At 36.3% G+C, this 22,634-nt stretch overlaps 2 protein-coding genes across 3 annotated transcripts in view; both read right to left on the bottom strand.

Annotated features, from left to right (window-relative positions):
* DRP2 (dystrophin related protein 2) overlaps positions 1–22,634 on the bottom strand; it is a 101,301-nt gene that overhangs the window by 66,788 nt on the left and 11,879 nt on the right. The gene's annotated exons all lie outside the window — the stretch shown is intronic.
* The window catches only part of CENPI (centromere protein I), a 79,511-nt gene continuing 75,242 nt past the window's right edge, over positions 18,366–22,634 (bottom strand). For both annotated transcript variants that reach the window (XM_045471573.1, XM_045471574.1), the window contains exons 20-21: positions 20,110–20,151; positions 18,366–19,407 (exon numbers count right to left, since the gene is read on the bottom strand). In XM_045471573.1, the coding sequence (XP_045327529.1) occupies positions 19,273–19,407; positions 20,110–20,151 (177 nt within the window). In that variant the 3' untranslated portion in view covers positions 18,366–19,272. The remainder of the gene's footprint in view (positions 19,408–20,109; positions 20,152–22,634) is intronic.

The raw sequence follows: 22,634 nt of genomic DNA, 5'->3' as shown, positions 1-22,634 counted from the left end.
CTGATTTGGAAAATTGCCATTTCAGTACTAATCTTTTTTTTTTTCAGTTTTACACTAATCTTAAAAATCAATTCCTATACTAGGTAATGCTGGGAACTTTCTAACAAAAAGGTTATCTCAAATATGAAAAGTTAGAGGAAAGCCAGCAGAAATTTCTGGGAGCTTCTGTGTGAGCATGTTTGTCTAACACTACTTGCTTTACAGAGTTACAAAGTTCAAACAAGATAAGGCATATATAAATACTTTATAAACTCTAAAGTGTATTAAACTAGAAGATGGGATTTAAAAGAAAACAAGGTTCTAAAGAACTCTCAGAAGAATCAGCCTAAAGTTCCAAACCAGGGCTTAGTCTGAATAAGTTTTTCAGAAATGAGGCTCCTAAAAATTTCCTGATGAGATTCTTAAACACAATTAAACACATAATAAGAATTAACCTCTAGAGAAGGAGTTAATTTGTGAATAATGAATAAACACAAAAGGATATACCATTAAACTTTAGACCCTCAGGTCAAAATTTGCTAAGAAAAAGCCTCTTCTAATCTAACATCTCCTTAAATACAATATCAGAGGTTTTTCTTTTATAAGCTGGCCAAGGTACTAACAGGGTTGTTTAAGTGGCTATTGCAGAGATAACTAATAATGAAAGTGTTTTTTGCTAAACTTTATTCCCCAAATCTAAGCATATTAAAGAAAGATATGGAATCTGATATTATTAGTAAATGCTGGAGGAAAATCTCAGAGCTGTCAAATTCTATCTTAAGATTAAAAAAAAAATGTTTATTGGGGTGCCTGGGTGGCTCAGTTGGTTGAGCGTCCAACTTCGGCTCAGGTCATGATCTCACGGTTCATGAGTTCAAGCCCCGCGTCAGGCTCTGTGCTGACAGCTCAGAGCCTGGAGCCTGCTTCGGATTCTGTGTCTCCCTCTCTCTGTGCCCCTAACCCACTCGCATTCTGTCTCTGTCTCTCCCCAAAATAAATAAAAAACATTAAAAAATTTTTTTAAATGTTTATTTATCCTTGGCGGGCCAGGTGGAAGGAGAGAGAGAGAGAGAGAGAGAGAGAGAGAGAGAAAGAGAGAGAACAAGTGGGGTAGGGGGAGAGAAGGAGACACAGAATGTGAAGCAGGCTCCAGGCTCCAAGCTGTCAGCTCAGAGCCCGACCCGGGGCTCAAACCCACAAACCGTGATATCATGATATGAGCTGAAGTCGGACATTTAACCAACTGAGCCACCCAGGCGCTCCTATATCTTAAGATTTTTGATGGATGGGAATGCAAACGGGTGTAGCCACTTTGGAAAACAGTATGGAGGTTCCTCAAAAAATTAAAAATAGAACAACCTTACAACCCAGCAATTGTACCACTAGGTATTTATCCAAGGGATACAGGTATACTGTTTTGAAGAGGCACATGCACCCCAATGTTTATGGCGGCACTATTAACAATAGCCAAAGTATGGAAAGAGCCCAAATGTCCATTGGTGGATGAATGGATAAAGAAGATGTGGTGTGTATACACACACACACACACACACGCACACACACACACATACATACATACAATGGCAATCAAAAAGAATGAAATCTTGCCATTTGCAACTGCATGGATGGAACTAGAGGGTATTATGCTAAACAAAATTAGTCAGAGAAAGACAAATATTATACGCTTTCACTCATATGAGGATTTTAAGATACAAAACAGATGAACATAAGGGAAGGGAAGCAAAAATAATATAAAGACAGGGAGGGGGGCAAAACTTAAGAGACTCTTAAATATAGAGAACAGAGGGTTGCTGGAGGGGTAGTGGGAGTGGGGATAGGCTAAATGGGTAAGGGGCATTAAGGAATTGACTCCTGAAATCATTGTTGCACTATATGCTAACTAACTTGGGTGTAAATTAAAAAATAAATAAATTATTAAATGATTTTCAGCAAAATAAAATAATAATTAAAAAATAAAAAATAAAAAAAATACTTGGGAATATTTTAACATAGGAAGTTTAAGATTTGCACATTGAAAACCATAAAATATGGGGCGCCTGGATGGCTCAGACAGTTAAGTGTCCAACTTTGGCTCAGGTCATTATCTCACGGTTCATGGGTTCGAGCTCCATGTCAGGTTCTGTGCTGACAGCTCAGAGCCTGGAGCCTGCTTCATATTCTGTGTCTCCCTCACTCCCCTCCTCCCTCACTTGCGCCCCCCCCAAAAAAAAATAAATAAACATTAAAAAAAGATTTTTGATGAAGACTTTGTCATTTGTAATGAGTACAATGATTTCAGTTATACCTCTCTCAATTTACTATTAGCCATAGTATGATGTCTCATTGTGATGGGGAAAAGCCAAGTAGATGTGGTTGGGTGTTTTGATTTTTGTTTTGTTTTCTTGAAATTAGAAAAAAAATGATTAAGACAAAATAGAAATAAAAAAATGTTATTTGAAAGTTACAGAAGACAGAAAATGACAAAATATTGCTGAAAAAACATTTTAAAACCTAAATAAATGGATTGATATACTATGTATATGGGTCAGAAAATTCATTATTTTAATATGTTAATTTTACCAAAATTGATATATAGATTTAATACAATAGCGATAGAAATGTCAACAAGGTTTATTGTGAAAATCAACAAGATGATGCTAAAATTTATATGGAAATGCAAAGGTTCTGGAAAAGTCAAAGCAATCTTAAATAAAAACAAACCAGGAGGGCTTACACTATCAGACATCAAGACTTGTACTATAATGCTAATAATACTATAATACTATAGTTAATAATTAAGACAGTGTGGTACTCACGGGAAGACAGTCACATACACAAACAGGAGGAGTGAAGAGTGACATCAATAAGATGGCCACATAAGATGTCCTTTGTTCATATTCCCCTCTCAACATCAGTTCAGAATACATCCACAGACAAAAGTGCCTTGGTGGGAATATGGGTTCCAAGTAAGAGACTGAAATCCTGATACAGTCTATGAATACAGACAGCTGGTTTGAAAAGACAGGCCCACACCCAGGTTGTTGACTCATCTACTATGGCCCCACCTATAGAACTGATACAGTTGTGTCCCCTAAAGATTTGGATACAGCCCCATTTAGGTTTGGTTCTAACACCAGTACCATACATCAAGGGACTCAAAAGGTGTCTTACTGTATCCATAATAGGCATACTGATTTTGGTCCAGACTGGACCTTGATGTGGCTTGTGAAATGGATCCAGCCCCTCTTGGTCACAGTCTGAGAACTCCTAGAGAGCAGTGATTTAGATAATTACCTATGGATAAGAGAGCCTTTGTGAAAGTCAAGGAGTCCAGTGGAGAAGTTCCAGCATACCATTTAAGCAAAAAAAAAAAAAAAAAAAAAAAACAAATCCAAGATTGGACACAGTAGAGAGAGTAAAATAAACAATAGAACTTTACCTGCATTATTCCTCCCTGAAGGCAGTATAGGTTAGGGCGAGAAGAGCACCCTTCAGCTCATGATTTCTCCCACAAGGGAAAACGAGAACATGTAAGTGAGCACTGAGCTTCCCCACCTGTGCAGGACACTGCCAAAGAGGCCCACATCTCTTTCCCTCCGCCCAGAGTACCAAGTCATGAGTTGTAAAACTTGGGGTTGGTGAGTAGCTGGGAGAATAGGAGCTGGAGTTAAGAACATATCAAAGGGACATGGATCCTAATAACTGTGTCAGGAGTCTGTTCCCAAACTGCTAAGGACTACTCACCTGCAGATCATCCCAACTGGCACATAGACACCCTCAAAGCTCCATGCACTCCATGCACATTTCTCCCTAACCCCTTAGTTGGTTCCCTGTGCAAATTCCCAGTGACAGTGAGATCAAGCTTTTTCAGACAGCTAGTGAACACGTGCAGAAAGCCAGCCTGAATCACAGAAAGACAATTCAACAAAATCAGGAAAATAAATACAAACAAAATGTGAAGTTTAATAAAGAGATAGAAATCATACAAAAGAACCAAATAAAAATTCAGGAATTGAAAAATACAATGAATGAAATGAAAACTGCAATAGAGAGTGCTAACATTAGACTAGATCAAATGGAAGAATCTGTGATGTAGAAGAAGGGACCTTTGAAATTATCCAGTCACATGAGAACAAAGAAAAAAATGAAAACATCCAACTTGAAATATGGGATATCATCAAAAGAAACAATCTATGAATTATTGCAATGAGTCCCAGGAGACAAGAGGGAGAAGGGAGCATAAAGTTTATTTAAGGAAACAAATGGCTGAGAACTTCCCAAATCTGGGTAGACATTTGGCTATCCAAGTTCACGAAGTGCGTAGGCTTCAAACAAATTCAACTCAAAGAGATTTTCTCTAAGACACCTTATAATAAAACTGTAAAAAATCAAAGACAAAGAATCTTAAAAGCTGCAACAGAAAAGAATCTTGTCACTTATAAGGAAACCCCCATAATGCATTCAGTGGATTTCTAGTAGAACCCTTATAGGCCAGGAGAAAGTGGCGTGATTTATTTAAATTACTGGAGAAAAAAACCCTGCCAACTAAGAATACTTTATCTGGCAAAGTTATCCTGTTGAAATGAAGCATATATAAGGATTTTCCAAGACAAACAAAAGCTGATGGAGTTCATCACCACTAGACCTGCATTATAAGAAATGTTGAAAGGAGATTTTCAAGTTGAAATTAAAAGATACTAATAGGTAACGTGAAAACATATGAAAATATAAAACACACTGACTGGTATAGGTAAGCATATGTCATATTCAGAATATTCTAATACTATAATATGATGCTGTGTAACCACTTAACTCTAGCAAAAAGGTTAAAGGACAAAAGTATTAAAAATAACTATACCTATAGTAATTTGTCAATATACAATTTAAAAGGGGGTAAATTGTGACATCAAAAACAAAAATAAGGGAAGGAGTTAAAGGTGAGAGTTTTTTTGCAAAAACACTAACTCAAAAAGATATCTGCACCCCCATGTTCATAGTGGCATTATTTACAATAGCCAAGATATTGAACAAGACTTAGGAGACAACTTAAGTGTTCATCAATGGATGAATGGATAAAGAAGTTGTGAAATATATATGGATGGACCTTGAAGGCATTATGGTAAGTAAAGTAAGTCAAACAGAGATGGGTGAAAATAGGTGAAGGGGATTAAGATGTCCAAACTTCCAGTTATAAAATAAGCCACAGAGATACAAAGTACAGCACAGTCATTTAGTCAATAATATTGTAATAATGTTATATGGTGACAGATGGTAACTATACTTATCATGGTGAGCACTAAGTAATGTATATAATTGTTAAATCACTATGTTGTACACCTGAAACTAATATAACATTATATGTCAACTATATTTCAATAATAAGAAAGAGAATATATAACAATCCTATATATGCACCCAACATTGGAGAACCTAAATATATTAAGAAAATACTAACAGATCTGAAGGGAAAAATAGACAACAATACAATTATAGTAGGAGACTTCGATACCTCACTTTCAACAATGGATAGATCATCCAGACAGAAAAACAATTTGAAAACTTTGAATTTGAACTACACTAAAGACCAAATGGACCTAAAAGACATATACAGAAAATTCTATCCAACAACAGAAGAATATACATTCTTCTTAAGTGCACATGGAACATTCTCCAGCATAGATTACATTACAGTTCCCCAAACAAGCCAGCAAATTTAAGAAGACTGAAATCATACGAAGAATGTATTCCAACTACAACGATATGAAACCCGAAGCCAATTATAGAAGAAAAATTCACAAATATGTAGAAATCAAATGACACATTCCTGAACAACCAATGGATCAGAGAAAAAATCAAAGGGGAAATTAAAAAAATCTCACAACAAGTGAAAATAGAAATACAATATATCAAAACTATGGGATGCAGTGGAAGCAGTTCTTGGGGGTAAATAATAAATGCCTCCATTAAGGAAAAGAAATGAAAATAAAGGACCTACCTTTACACCTTGAAGAACTCAAAAAGAAAGAACAAACTAAGCCCACAGTTTGCAGAAGGATGTAAACAACAGAGATATATGAAGTAGAGACCAGAAACATAATAGGAAAGAGCAACAAAACTAAGAATTGGTTTTTTGAAAAGGTAAATAAAACTGGCAAGGCTTTAGCTACACTAACCAAGAAAAGAAGAGACAAGACACAAATAAAATCATAAATGAAAGAGGAAACATTACAACTGATACCACAAAATATATAGCATCATAGAAGAATACTATGAACAATTATATTCCAACAAATTGGATAACTTAGAAGAAAGGGATAAATTCTTAGGAACATACAGCCTACCAAGAATGAATCTTGAAGAAATAGAAAATTCTGAACACACCAACAATGAGTAAGGAAATTAAATTGGTAATCAAAAGCCTCCCAACAGAGAAAAGTTCAAGAGGAGATGGCTTCACTGGTAAATTCTAAAGAATTTAAAGTATCTAATGATTAAATTAATTTAAAGAGTTAATGCCAATCTTTCACAAACTCTTCCAAAATATAGAACACTTCTTAACTCATTCTATGAGGTCAGTATTACCCCAATATCAAAACCAGACAAAGATATCACAAGAAAATACAAACCAATATCACTCATGAATACAGATGTTGTAAATACTCAATAAAATACTATCAAGTCAAATCCAACCACATATAAAAAGTATTGCATTCCATGACCAAGTGGGATTTGACACAGGAATGTAATGTTGAGTAAACATATAAATATCAACCAATGTAATTCATGGTATTAATAAAATAAAGTACAGAAACAAAACCATATGATCATCTCAACAAAAGCAGAGAAACCAATACCTTTTTATATAATAAAAGAACTCAGCAAATGAGGAATAGAAGGGAATTTCCTTATAAAGAACATCTACTAAATGTCCACAGCTAACATCATACTTAATTCCAAAAGAATGAAAGCTCTCTCCCTGAGTTCAAGGAACAAGAAAAGGATGTCTACTCTCCCCATTTCCATTCACCATTCTACTGGAGGTTCTACTAGCCAAGATAATTAGTCAAGAAAATGAAATAAAACACATCAGATGGGAAACGAAGTAGTAAAAAAAAATCTCTATTTGCAGATAGCATGATCTTGTGTATAGATAATCAAAATAAATCATCTAAAAAACTATCTGAGCTATTAAACAAGTTCAGCAAGGTTGCAAGATACATGATCAAAATACTAAAATCAGTTGTATTTCAAAACTGCTACAACTGAACAGAAAAAAAAAAAAACCAACCCTGATTTTTAAAAAAGGGCAAAGAAACTGAATTGACATTTCTTTGAAGACACAGAAATGGCCAAAAGGCATATGAAAAGGTGCTCAAATCACTAATCATTAGGGAAATGCAAATCAAAATCATAATGAGATATCACCTCATACCTATTATGATAGCTATTATCAAAACAAGCAAACAAACAAACAAAAACCCAAAGATAACAAATGTTGTCAACACTATGGACAAAAAAGAACTCTTACAAAGTATTGGTGAGAATGTAAATTGTGTACTACTATAAATAACAGTATGGTGGTTCTTCAAAAACTTAAAAATACAATTACTATGTGATCCAGCAATCCCACTTCTGGGTATATATCCAAAGGAATTGAAATCAAGTTCTTGAAGACATACCTGCACTTCCATGTTCACCGCAGCATTATGCACTATAGCCAAGACATGGAAACAACCTAAATATCTATTGATGGATGAATTGATAAAGAAAATATGTTATATACATACAATGGAACATTATTCAGCCTAAAAAAAAAAAAAAAAAAAACAAGAAAATTCTACCATTTGTGACAACATAGGTGAATATAGAGGACATTATTCTAAATGAAATAAGCCGGCCACGGGACAAACACTACATACCATATATATGAAGAATCCAAAACAGTCAAATTCATAGAAGCAGAGAGTAGGATGGTATTGCCATAGGCTGGAGGGAGGGGGAATGGGAAGGTAATATTCAAAATGTACAAAGTTTCAGTAAAAAAATAAAATACAGATAAAATCAGTTGTATTTTTATATACTGATAATGAACAATAAAAAATGAAATTAAGAAAACAATTCCATTTACAATATCACCAAAAAGAATAAAATACTTAAGAATAAATTGAACAAAGAAGCATAAGACTTGTACACTAAAAACTACAAAACATTGTTGAAATTAAGTAAAGCAGACCTCAATATATGGAAAGATATTTGGTGTTTCTGAACTGAAAGATTTAAAATTGTTAAGAGGACACTACTCCCCAAACTAATCCACAGTTTCAATGCATTATCACAATTCCAATTGTCTTTCTTTGCAGACATTAACTAGTTAATCCAAACTAGTTAATGCAAGGGACCCAGAATAGCCAAAACCAAACAACACTGAAAAAAGAGAACAAAGGGGATTATCCATACCTCTCAATTTGAAAGCTTACCACAAAACTACACTAATCAAGACAGTGTGGTACTGACATAAGAACAGACGTATAGATCGTTGGAACAAAATTGAAAGTATAAACCCATGCTTCTATAGCCAATTCATTTTTGACAAGGATGCGAAGACAATTGAATGGGGGAAATAATAGCCTTTTTACTAAATGCTATTGGGATAAATGTGTATCTTCATGCAAAATAATGAATTTGAACCTCTAACTCACACCATATAAAATAACTCAAAATTGATGAAAGGTCTAAGACTGTAAAATTCTTATAGAAAAAAATATTGATGTAAGGGTAGATGGGGAGGTGGGGGAGAGTGGAAAGCAGGTGATGGGCAGGGAGGAGGGCACTTGTTGGGATGAGCACTGGGTGTTGTATGGAAACCAATTTGACAATAAATTATATTTAAAAAATATTGATGTAAATCTTTATGACCTTGGTTTGGGCAACAATTTCTTAGACATGACATCAAAAGACAAGCAATCATGGGCGTGTGGGTAGCTCAGTCAGTTAAGTGTCCATCTCTTGATTTTGGCTCAGGTCATGATCTCGTAGTCATGAGATCAAGCCCCGCATTGGGCTTGGTGCTGGGCATGAAGCCTACTTAAATTTCTCTCTCCCTCTCCCTCTCCCCCTGCCCCTCCCCCATCTCTCTCCCTCAAAAAAAAAAAATACAAGTAACCAACGAAAAAAATAGGACTTCATCAAAGTTGAAAAATTGTGTGTACCAAGGGCACTATCAAGAAAGTGTAAAGGCAACGAAACACTTGCAAATCATATATTTGATAAGCATCTTGTATTCAGAATATATAAAGAAGTCTTCCAACTCTACAACAAAAAAGACCAACAACCCAATTTTTAAACATGGGCAAAGGACTCAAATAGGCATTTCTCCAAAAGATACAAAATGGCCAACAAGACACAAAAAGAAGCTCAACATCATTAGTCATTAGGTGAATGAATATCAAAAGCCACAATGAGATACCACTTCACACCCACTAGCATGGATGTAATTTTTTAACACTGAAAAATAATAGGGATGCCTGGGTGGCTCTAGTCAGTTAAGTGTCTGACTCTTGGTTTTGGCTCAGGTCATGATCTTGTGGTTCATGGGTTCGAGCCCTGTGTCAGGCTCTGCACTGGCAGCATGGAGCCTGCTTGGGATTCTCTCTCTCTCTCTCTCTCTCTCTCTCTCTCTCAAAATAAATAAATAAATAAAACTAAACAAAAATGAAAAACGTTAGTGATTATGTGGAAAAAATGAAACCCTCATACATTACTGATGGGAATGTAAAATGGTGAAGACTCTTTGGGAAACAGTTTTGCAGTTCTTCAATAAGTTAAATGTAGAATTACCATATGACTCTGTAATTCTATTCCTAGTTATATACCCCAAAGAACTGAAACACAGGTGTTCAAATAAAAATTTGAATGTTCATAGCAGCACTATTCACAACAGCCAAAGGTGAAAACAAACTAAATGTCCATCAACTCATAAATGGATAACAAAAGATGGTATATCCATACAATAGAATATTATTCAGCCATAAAAAGTAATGAAGTACTGATACATATTGCATAATGTTGAAACCATTAAGCTAAGTGAAAGAAACCAGACCCAAAAGGCCACGTATTGTATGATTACATGAAATATCCAGCATATGCAAATCCATAGAAAGAGACACAGATTGGTGATTGCCTGGGGCTGGGAGAAGAGGGGAAAATGAGGAGCAACTGCTTAACAAGTACATTTGGAAGGGGTGATGAAAAAGTTCAGGAACTAGATATTGGTGATGGTTGTATAACATTGCAAATGTATTTGTTGCCACTGAATTGTACACTTCAAAATGGATAATCCTAGATTTTGCAGTAATAACATGGAATTCTAAACATGATTAAGATTTTTTATACAGAGTATATTAGAAACTGGGTTAACTTTTTGAAATAAGCCTAATTTTTACAAAAAGATGCTCAACATCACTTGTCATAAGGGAAATACAAATCAAAACCATGATAAGATACCACCTCACACCTGTCAGAATGGCTAAAATTAACAACACAAGAAAAAACAGATGTTGGTGAATATGTGGAAAAACGGGAAACCCTCTTACACTGTTGGTGGGAATGCACACTGGTGCAGCCACTCTGGAAAAAATTAAAAATAGAACTACCCTACAACCCAGCAATTGCACTACTAGGTATTTGTCCAAAGGATACAAAAATACAGATTCAAAGGGGTACATGCACCGTGATGTTTATAGCAGCGCTATCAACAATAGCCAAACTATGGAGAGAACCCAAATGTCTACCAACTGATGAATGGATAAATAAGTGGTATATATATATATATATATATATATATATATATATATATATATATACACACACACACACACATATACACAAAGGAATATTACTCAGCCATAAAGAAGAATGAAATCTTACCATTTGCAACAATATGGATGGAACTAGAGTGTATTCTGCTAAGCAAAATAAGTCAGAGAAAGACAAATACCATATTATTTCATATGTGAAATTTAAGAATCACCTGAAATCAAATATATACAATTATCCATCTAAAAATGTGAGATAGCTCCCCAATTTTATGTAAAATACCATTCACTGGGACACCTGGGACTTCCTGGTTCATAGACAGTCACCTTATAACTTTACTTGATGAGAGGCAAGGGAGTCCTCCAGGGCTTCTTTTTACAAGGGCACTTAACTCATTCATAATGGTTCTACCCTCATGACCTAATCACCTCCTAAAAGTCCCACCTCCAAATATCACATTAGGTTTCAACATATGAATTTGAAAGAGGGGGGCACAAACTTTCAGTGTATAGTACACCCCATTATCTGCCTCCCTTTCCCCATCAGCCCTATAGTAGTCAACCACATTATTTTCTGTCTTTATAAACATTTGCCTATTTTGGACATTTTCATGTAAACAGAACCATACAATATGTGCTCTTTTGTGAGTGTCATGTTTCACTTCACATAAGTTTTTGAGCTTTTTTCCATAGTATAATATATATCACTTCTTTGATCCTTTTTTTGTTTTGTTTTGCTTTGTTTTTGGCCAAACACTATTCCATTATATGGAGACAGTGGGTTTTATTTATTCACTCATCAGTTGGACATTTGGGTTGATTCTTTTGGCTATTATAAATAATGCTGTTGTGAACATTTGTGCACAAATTTTTATGGGGACATGTTTTCATTTCTTTTGGGTTATATACTCAGGAGTGGAATTACTCATACAGTATCTCTGTTAAAAATTTTGAGGAACTGTCAAATTGTATTTCAGAGTGGCTATACTATTTATAGTTTAGTCAGCAATGTATGAGTCTTTTAATTTTTCCACATACTCACTTGTTCTTTTATTATAGCCATCCTAATGGTTATAAAGTGGTACCTCATTGTGGTTTTGATTGAATTTACCTAATGAGTTTTAATGTTCTTATTATCCATTCACAGACTTTTCTGGGGAGAAATATCTATCTGGATCTCTTGCCCATTTTTTAATTGAGTTGTCTTTTTACTATTGACTTACAAGAGTATACTCTAGATACAAGACACTTCTCAGATACATGATTTGCAAATTTTTTCTTCCATTCTGTGCATTTTCTGTTCACTTTCTTGGTGGTCTCATTTGAAGCACAAAGTTTCTAATTTTGATGAAGTTCATGAATTTTTTCTTTTACTGTTTGTGCTTTTGTTATCTCAAGGTCATTAAGATTTACAGTTTTTATCTAGTTTTACAGTTTTAGATGTTACATTTAGGTTTTTGATCCATTTGAGTTAATTTTTGTATATGATGTGATATAGGGGTCCAACCAGATGGTTTTGCATGGGGATATCCAATTGTCCCAGCACCACTTTCTGAAAAGACTATTCTTTCCCCATTGACTGTCTTGTCATACTTGTTGGAAATCAAACTGACCTTACTTGAATGAGTTTATTTCTGGACTCTCAATTCTATCCCATTCATCTATGTGTATCCTTATGCTAGTATAACACTGTCTTGATTAGTGTAGCCTTGTAGCAAACTCTGAAATAGAGAAGTGTGAGGACTCCAACTCTGCTCTTTTTCAGGGTTATTTTGGTCATTCATGGCCTATTTCCATTTGATTTTAGAATCACCTTGTCCATTTCTGCAAAAATGCCAGCCAGGGTTTTAATAGGGCTTGCATTGAAACTAGATCAGTTTGGGGAGTATTGCCATCTTAACAATATTCAATCTTCTGATCTATAAACATGGAATATCTTTGCATTTATTAGATGTATTCTTACTTTAAACCGTTTTGATAAGGTGTATAGCACTGATATTAAACCAATCTTACGGGGCGCCTGGGAGGCGCAGTCGGTTAAGCGTCTGACTTCAGCCAGGTCAGGATCTCGCGGTCTGTGAGTTCGAGCCCCGTGTCCGGCTCTGGGCTGATGGCTCGGAGCCTGGAGCCTGTTTCCGATTCTGTGTCTCCCTCTCTCTCTGCCCCTCCCCCGTTCATGCTCTGTCTCTCTCTGTCCCAAAAATAAATAAACGTTGAAAAAAAAAAAAAAACAATCTTACATGACTGGCATATATCCCAGTCGGGGAGTATAATCCCTTGTATATTGCTGGACTTGATTTGCTAGTATTTCCCTGAGCTTGAATGTATAGACTGTTTTCATCAAATTTGGTGTATTATCAGCCATTATTTATTAAAATATTTTTCTATCCCTTTGTCTCCTCCTCTGCTATACCCATTACGAGTGTGTTTGTGTGCTTAATGATGTACCACATTTCTCTAAGTTTCTGTTCATTTTTCTTCATTCAAGTCCATGATTTCCATTTGGAGTGCGTATGTATGCATTCTATCCCTTACAGATATTTTCCTTTGGATGTCATTATCATCATATATTCCTTTTAATTATTTTAAACATGGTTGAAGTTCCTTTTTTTTTTAAGTAGGCTCTATGCCCAATGTGGGGCTTGAACTCATGGCCCTTAGATCGAGTCGCACTTTCTACTGGGCCAGCCAGGCGTCTCAAACATGGTTGAAGTTTTTTAGGCATATTTATAATAGCTGCTTTGAAGTCCTTGTCCACCAAGTCCAGCATCTGATGCTTTCAAAGGAAATTTCTATTTTTCCTGTGGATGGGTCACATGTTCCTATCTCTTTGCCCCTTATAACAGTTTAGATAATATATTGTAGCAGCTCTGGATACTGATTGTCCCTGTTCTGAGGCTTATTGCTGCTGTTTAGTAACTTGGCTAGACTAATTCTGTGAAGTCTGTTTCTCCACAGTATGCAGCCTTTACTTTTCCTGTTTGGATTTTTTCTTGCCTTTATCTCTAAACCTGGCATCCTAAGGGTCATCCCTGGGTCATTACAGTTTAGCAGTCAGTTACTGATTGACCAGAATTGTGTTTAAGTTCCTGAGCCAGTAAGGTTTTCATTCTTTGCTGTGTGATCTGTGTGGCTTGGAGACTGCTTTCACATTACAGGAAGTTTACAAGTTTGTTCCACTGAGGACTAATAGCAAAGCAGTTTCCTCTCCAGTTGCTCCTGAGAGAGTGTGGCCTTAGGTATCAGCACATTATTCTATATCAGGCCTCCTTTGCTGTCTCTTTCTGATCTCCCTGTTAAACTTCAGATCTGCTTCCACTGGTATTACACCATGCTTTTGCTCTCTGGTAACTGTTACCTGATTTTTATTTTGAACAATTCCTTGGAGGCATATATTGCTCCACTATCCAAATAAAGTCAGACCCCTCAGACAGGGCCAGGATGTTGCCAATCTTTGAGGTTTTCTCTTACCTCTCCATGGCAGAACCTCTGTATTATAGACCAGTATCTGGGACTGATGGGAGTTGCCATTTGGTTTCTAAGTGCTAGAACACCTCTTCTGAAACAAATTTGGGAGAGGGAATGGGTGTAGCCTCTACCACAAATGTTATAGTCTCCCTACTACTATTATTGAATCCTATATGTTTTGAATAAATTGTTCTCAATTTGTTGTAAATCCTTTTATTATTCTCCAGAGACTTTGAATGATTGTCTTTGCTAATTTTGACCAATTAGACAGATACTCCTCTGGGAAGATATCACAGTTCGTGGGTTTGGGCCCTGCGTCGGGCTCTGCTGACAGCTCAGAGCGTGGAACCTGCTTTGGATTCTGTGTCTCCCTCTCTCTCTGCCCCTCCCCTGTTCATGTTCTGTCTCTCTCTCAGAAATAAATAAACATTAAAAAAAATTTTAAATGTAGTCTTGTTCAATATCATGTGATATTAACTGTGTTATTGTATCCAGGGCTGGAATACTCACAAATGACCAGGATATTAAACTCTTGAATAAATGCTTATTCATAGTTTCAGCACTTTTTCCAGAAAGGGTCAGGCAACCTGTGTTCACCCAGAATGTAGAGTATAACAAAATGCATATTACTTCAATATGCTACTACCTTCTGTGACAGTCTTCAATTGCATTCTGTAAGTTATACTTTGATTACATACACTTCAAAGGTAAGAAAAACTTCTGTATCTTTTTTCCCCCTTTATGGCTTTCAATGAAATTTCACAGGTTTTCTATCATTTTATATGCCAAATCTTTGAAAGACATACATTAGAGTCTAAATTTTGCCAAAGAGGGAATCAAGATGCAAAGTACTTAAGTGACTTCCAAGGTCATACAATTCATTAATGATAAACGTAAAACTAGAAGCAATGAAAGGATTCCTCAATATCCAGCCTTCACCTCTGTGCACCAAATCTAGTTAGATAAGCTAAGATTCCTCCTAGAAAGATAAAAAAAAATTGCTCTTCTGCTACATAACTAAAAGTAGACTTTAGGGCACCTGGATGGCTCAGTTAAGCATCCAACTTCGGCTGAGGTCAGGATCTCACAGTTCCTGGGTTCGAGCCCCACATCAGGCTCTGTGCTTACAGCTCAGAGCCTGGAGCCTGTTTCAGATTCTGTGTCTCCCTCTCTCTCTCTGCCCCTCCCCTGCTTGTGCTCTCTCTCTCAAAAATAAATAAACATTAAAATAAATAAATAAATAAACAAACAAATAAATAAATAAATAAATAAATGTTAACTTTAATTCACATGTACTTATTATGCTTCTGGGGAAGACATCCTTTTCTGGTATTATAAATATAAAGCATTGATGATTCAGATCAAAAATACATTCTGTTAAACATTGTTGGCCATTGTTGCTATAACATTATTTCTCACAATTCTGGAGACTGAAAGTCCAAGATCAGGGTGCTATAACATGGACAGGTTCTGGTCCTCTTTCTAGCTTGTACATGGCTACCTTCTTGCTGTATCTTCACATGGGGGAGAGAAAAATCGGTATCTCCCTTGTTTCTTTCTTTTTTTTTTTTTTTGAGAGAGAGAAAGCATGCGAGTCAGGGAGAGAGAGAGAGAGAGAGAGAGAGAGAGAGAGAGAGAGAGAGAGAATCTTAAGCAGGTTCTACACTTACTGCAGAGCCTGACGTAGGGCTTGATCCCATGGCCGTAGGTACATTACCTGAGCCAAAATGGAGAGTCAGACGCTCAACCAACAGAGCCACCCAGGTCCCCTTCTTGTCTCTTCTTATAAAAGTACTAATCTCATTGATGAGGACTCCACTCTCATGACCTAATTACCTCCCAAAGGGTCCACCTCCAAATACGATCATGCTAGAGGTAAGGGCTTCAATGTCTGAATTTGGGGGGAAAAAACATTCAGTCCATAGCATCCATCTTTATCAAAAATAGAATTCTTATGTGACAAAAATATAGGCTTTCTATAATAAAAAATTAAGTGAAAAGTTACATCAATTGAAAAGAGATCGTAAAAGTATAATATCAATTTTAGAGAATATTTTTTCTTATTTCTAGTAAACCATTGTGTGACATAAAATGTATCTGATTTAGAGAGAATGTCTGCTATGTTAACAGAAATTATGTGAGATACCATAGACTTATCTAAATTTTCTTTCCAGGTCATCCTCAAGACCAAGAGGAAGAAGTTATGATAAAAAGAAAAATAAAATGTTAGAAATCTAACAGAAATTTAGTATTGAACATTATTAAGTCAATATTTATAACATCAACAATGTTACATAAATACTAGGTAAAGAAAATTATTGTTATTTTTGTACAATTGGGATAATAAACCAAATTTTCTATTTTTCTCTTCTAGACAACTTTTGCACTAAAGCAAAATATTCTTATTTAAATCTTATTTTTGTCATGAACATTCTTCAAAAAAGAGTTTTTAAATAACTAGATTTGGCTTATTTGCACATCCATTTATATAATCTTAAGTGGGTTAAAAAATTGATCAAGAGAATAATATGGACTAAAAAGATCCCCAGGGAATCCTTACTGAACAAAAAGACAAACATAAAGGAAAATAGTTTTTTTCCTGGGTCAAAAACTTAGGTTTAGAAATTTCTTCCATGACTGGAAGACTGTTAGGGGTTAAATTTTAGGAAAAATAATCAAATCCCTTCTCACAATTGAAAGTTCCACATGACCTTAAAGACAAAAATACCATGTCCTGAGTAACAATATGGAAAGTTATTTAGAACACAAACTTAAAAACAAAGAGAACTCTCTAAATGAGAAAGGGTATCTATTGGGGATGCTATCACATTTACTTCAAAGTGGCTAAAACTTTTTTACCTGGGTATATAGGCAATATTCCACACCAATAAATACTCCTTCTTGTTTGACACACTTTTTTCACTTGGCTTCCAGTCTCCTGACTTTTCTTTAGCCACCAGTGGGTCTTTCTGTCATTTGCTGGTTCCTCCTTTTCTCTTCTACTTTTTAATGTTGGCATATACCATAGGGCTCAGTCCTATGCTGTCTTTATCTGCTCTTTTCTAGCTGCACTAAATGATCTTATATGATGTCATGTCTATTCACTAATGACACCAAAATTAAGTCTGCCAGTCCCAACTTGTACCCTGAATTCTAGACTTGGGATATCCAACTGCCTACTCCATCTTCAACCTAACATGACCAAAATAGAACTTCTGATTGAACACTCCTCCAAATCTGTTCCTCCTCCAGTATGCCACATCTCTGCAACCCAGAATTCACCCAGTTGCTCAGTCAAAAACCTAAGAGTCACCCTTTTCTTCTCTCTTTCCCTCTCATATCCAAGCTAACAGCAGATCCTATCTTCTCTACCTTTAAAGTAGAGCCTAAATCCAATACCTAACCATCTCCCCATCATCTACCATACTAGTCTAAGACTCTTTCTTGGAACTCTAATAACTTAACCGGTCTCTCTGCTTTCACCCTTAATTCTCTTCAGTCTAACTAACCTTCAAAAAACAGCTCCCATACAGGTAAGCCAAAGTATATCACTCTGCTCTCAATCCTTCTAATGACTTCTTATTGTATACCACATTATTAGGGCCTTTATGAACTACTCAATGGTTTCCTTACCATTCTTCTCCTTTAATTACTATGTTGTAACCTGACTGGTCTCTCTGCTAGCTCTCAAAAGTATGCCAACTAAGTTAACATTTTTAAGCCCTTCACAACTTGCCTTTGACTCTGCCCAGAATGCTCTTCCCCCAAATATTCACATGGCCCATATACTTATTTCATTAGGGCTTCTGCATAAGTCACCTCCTCCAATAGGCCTTAGTCCCTAACCACCTTATCTAAAGTAGCAACCCTCTAAATATTCTCTCCCTATTCCTTGTTTCTTCTTTATAGCACCTCATGTTATATTTCTGCTTACATTTTTATTGTCTGCCTTCTCCAAAAGGACGTAGTAAATTTCACAAAAGCAGTACTTTGTATTGGTCACAGCTATACAACCAGCACACAAAAGAATATCTGCCACATAGTAAACTAGATAAATATGTACTGAACCCCAAAAATGAATGAATGGGATTCGAGTCTGAGCACTACCCAATAATATAGTTTTATTTTGCTTTAGAGGAAAAACAAAAGCCAAAGAATGTGCCCTTAAAACCAAAAGTAAACTCAGCTTAATTTCTCTCAAATGACATGAATTTTATTAAAAGGAGAAGAGTTACTCAGTAGCAGTGAATTTTAATTTTCAGCAAAATATTCTAGCTATGATAAAATTTTTTAAAAGCTTCAGAATGATCCCCCAAAATAAAGTCTCGGTTTATTTAAATGAGCCTGAACATGTAAAAATGGGACATGTAACATATGCATATATACACATACACAAAATAGTACAGTTTTATGAAATCAAAGTGGAATAAATGAGAACATTTTAGATTATCCCACAATCCTCTCCCCTTCCTTCTCTCATCAAATTGCTACCAGTGAAGGCCCAGGAAGCTACCAATTAGCTAGAGCTGGCTTTAAGCATTAGAAATGTATCCTGTTAACTTGATGCTGACATCGTTGTTCACAATAAGGAAAATGGCAATATCCCCAGAGGTTTCAGAAGCGGCAGGGCTTTTTGCACGAGTATGTCTGTGGCTTAACTGCCACTATATGTTATCTGCTCTCTTCCACTGATGCAACTTAAGAGTCCACAAGAATGTGAAAAATTCCACCACCTAATAGATGAATCTCTTTATGTATAATCTGGTGGAAGGCTGAGCCTGATGATGAAGTCAGTTTTCACTAGTGGGCTAAAGAATCTAGATCTTGAAAAATAAATTTAGCCACACTGAGGCTCTCCTGAGCCATGCACAGAAGGCCAGTCCAAGTGCTCCGAGGATGGCAGTCTGTTGGTGAACAGATTATGGCAACTCAAGTTGAGCCACTTGGCCTCTCTAGCAACAAGGAAAAGAATTTAGTCCGGTATGGTCAGTTTGTTTCAGTCAAAACTCATTTAATGTTGATGATGTGGTTTATGCTCTCTGGTCAGGGGGGTAGAAGAACGATGAATACTACTCCTTATGAAAAGTTTCAAGCCTTGTAACCCCTCTGAAAATAAATAGTCCAAATACCAGTTCCATTTCTTTCCCTGCAGGCACAAAAAGGGGAAAATTACTTATCAAATATTTACTAGGCTTATTCTCTACCTCCTGATCTTTGCCTAGGAAAAGTTCCCAATGTCCTGAATGCACATACCAAGAGTTAGCTCAGAGGAGCCAGGTTTATAACTGGAACTCAGGCACTAAGTAATATTCAAACCAGAAAGTACCCATAATTTAAGGGCTAAACATTCCTTTTATTATACTGGCAAAAAAATTTTTAGCTCTTCAACTGAACAAGTACTATGAAATGGAAATGGGTCATCATTCGCACATTCTAGAAATTTAACATTTAAAATAGCTAACATGGGAGCAGACATTATGTTACTGCCTACATTAAATATGTACACAACAGAGTTTCTGTAACAATGAGACAACTGTGTTAGGTTATGTTGAATCAGCCTCATTACAGTCACACTTTGAATACATGCAAATGTATTATAAAATGAGAAAATGCACAGATACAACAGCAAGAGTCAAACTATGAATAGCTGTATCTTAGAGAAGACTGTATAGGGTATGTGCCAATAAATGCACATCAAAGTCACTGGAATGAATTCAGAAGGCAAACACTTCACTTTGACTTTGTGGAGGCAGCAGGATTAAGGTTGGGAGAAAAGTGAAGGTATAAATTTTTTGATGAAATGAAACTGTAGTAAATCCCTGAACATGATGAATATAAATTTATTTACCCGAACAGAGCTCATGTTTACTCTCCTTTCTTCTGGCCATTCCTTAAAAAACAAAAGCAAAAAAGAAGTGGGGAGATATGAGGATGGAAATATTTGGTTAGTAAAAATTACTAGAAAATTAAGATAGCTCTTCATTGCCTGATTCATTTGCTACATTTTATTCCTGCTATCGCTTTTGGATTCCTTTTGAATAAACACTCACAATAGCCTTCGATATTGCTCCCTAGAGCACACACAGAAGGAAAATAAGATCACAGTGAAGAAAGTATACATCATTTTGCTAATTTATGGCCTCAAATATGTACTCAGTCACTGGGGTGAAGATGAAAGATGTTAAAGAAGGCTTCTTCTGAGGTATAGGACACCCGAACAGAGTCCTGAAGGATGAGAAGGAAGTCTGGTGAGGCAGTCTCTGGACACAGTAGATTCTATAAAAACGGTGATTCTTTATGAAAACTCAGATCTAGGTGATCTCATTTATTTCCTATCTTTAACTATCACCCACTATACTTCAATGAAAAGTCATTAATTCTAAAACAAACATTTTTATATATTACTAAGAAAAAACTATGCCTATTAAACTATATATAACACAACGTCTTCTAACACTTAAAATTTAAAAAATTTTTATTTTATAATGATTAAGTTTTAGATGTAGGCAGATTTTGATCATATATCCTTTTTATAAACATGAAATGATAAATATAAACAAAATTAAGTAGGGAAAGTATTCAGAGTCCTACTCTTCTGAATTACTTTTCTACTCAAGAGCTGTAGATAACTATGTTTTTTTTCCCACACAATATCATCTTCCGTGCCAGAGTCTTGGCAATGGAACATTTCTTATAAGAACTAAAAGATACTGATACTGGGATCCCAATTACATAAACCTAACCTACTTTTGGCACCTGCTTCTAAGAAAGTCCATAACATGTATGGTTTACTTCTTCCCTCCCCTCTTCCTCCAGGACATTTGGTTTTTGGGGCTTAAAAGAGTGTTCCAGGGGCGCCTGGGTGGCGCAGTCGGTTAAGCGTCCGACTTCAGCCAGGTCGCGATCTCGCGGTCCGTGAGTTCGAGCCCCGCGTCGGGCTCTGGGCTGATGGCTCAGAGCCTGGAGCCTGTTTCCGATTCTGTGTCTCCCTCTTTCTCTGCCCCTCCCCCGTTCATGCTCTGTCTCTCTCTGTCCCAAAAATAAATAAACGTTGAAAAAAAAAAATTAAAAAAAAAAAAAAAAAAAAAGAGTGTTCCAATATTTCCTGAAAGTTTTTTCCCCAAGCTTCTGACAACCATCCCACAAGGTCTGATTTTGGCAACCCCCCGGGGCACACTCAAAAACAGCAAATGATGGGGCACCTGGGTGGCTCAGTAGGTTGAGTATCTGACTTCGGCTCAGGTCATGAACTCATGGTTTGTGGGTTCGAGTCCCATGTCAGACTCTGTGCTGACAGCTCAGAGCCTGGAGCTTACTTCCGATTCTGTCTCCCTCTCTCTCTCTCTGCTCCTCCACCCTCGCACTGTCTCTTTCTCTCTCAAAAATAAATAAACATTTAAAAAAATATAAAAAAAAACAGCAAATGACAACTATATCTTGATTGCTGCCTGGCTGACACTGATCACAAGACTCATCCTGATCTCTAAGAAGTTCAAAAGTGAAAAAAATGTGTTTTTACCGATTAAATATACTCCAAACTCCATGCTGATGAATTCCATATTTATATCTCTAGTTCCAACTTCTCTCTTGTGCTGCAAGTCCAGCTACAAACTGCCTACTTACACTTCTCTTAGATATCTAACAGGTATCTCAAACCTAAGTAGGTCAAAACAGAACTTGAGTCTCAACTTGCCCTCCCCCAAAACCAAAATAACTTCTCCTATTCTTTCATCAGTATTCCTGTTATTAATAAGTGGAACCAACATCAATCCAGGTGCTCAAGTAAAAAAACTCAAAAGTCCTTTTCTTTTCCTCATTCCCACTTCCAATAAAATCATCAAGTCCTGCCTGTTCTACCTCTGCAATATATCTCAAACCAGTCCACTTCTATCCATCTCCACTACCACTACATATATACAAATCTCTATTGCTATCTCCTGTATAGACTCCACCAACAGCCTCCTAATTGGTGCCCCTGCAGCCACTTGGGCCTCCTCTTATAACTCTGTCCTCCACCAAAAAGCCAAAGTGATGTCTATTAAACATAAACTCAGACCATACTACAACCCTGCTTTAAAATTTTTTAATTGTTTCCCATGACACTCCTAACAGACTCATAAGAGAGATAGCCCCTGAATCTCTGCCACCTTATTTCATTCCATTTTCCCTCTTTTCCTTAAGCTCTAAGCCAAACTGGCCTTCCTTTTTCCCTTGAACCTCTTGAGCCATTGTGCCATTCCCACTGCCTAGAATGCTCTTCTTCCAGCTATTCTTAGGCTGGCTTATTCTCATCTTTTAGAAGAAATCTCAGACCAAATACCACCTTCTCAAAAAGCCTTCCTTGGGGCGCCTGGGTGGCGCAGTCGGTTAGGC

The sequence above is a fragment of the Leopardus geoffroyi genome, chromosome X, assembly GCF_018350155.1.
Source record: "Leopardus geoffroyi isolate Oge1 chromosome X, O.geoffroyi_Oge1_pat1.0, whole genome shotgun sequence".
Taxonomy (NCBI): Eukaryota; Metazoa; Chordata; class Mammalia; order Carnivora; family Felidae; genus Leopardus; species Leopardus geoffroyi.
This window is presented reverse-complemented; position numbering and strand designations above follow the sequence as displayed.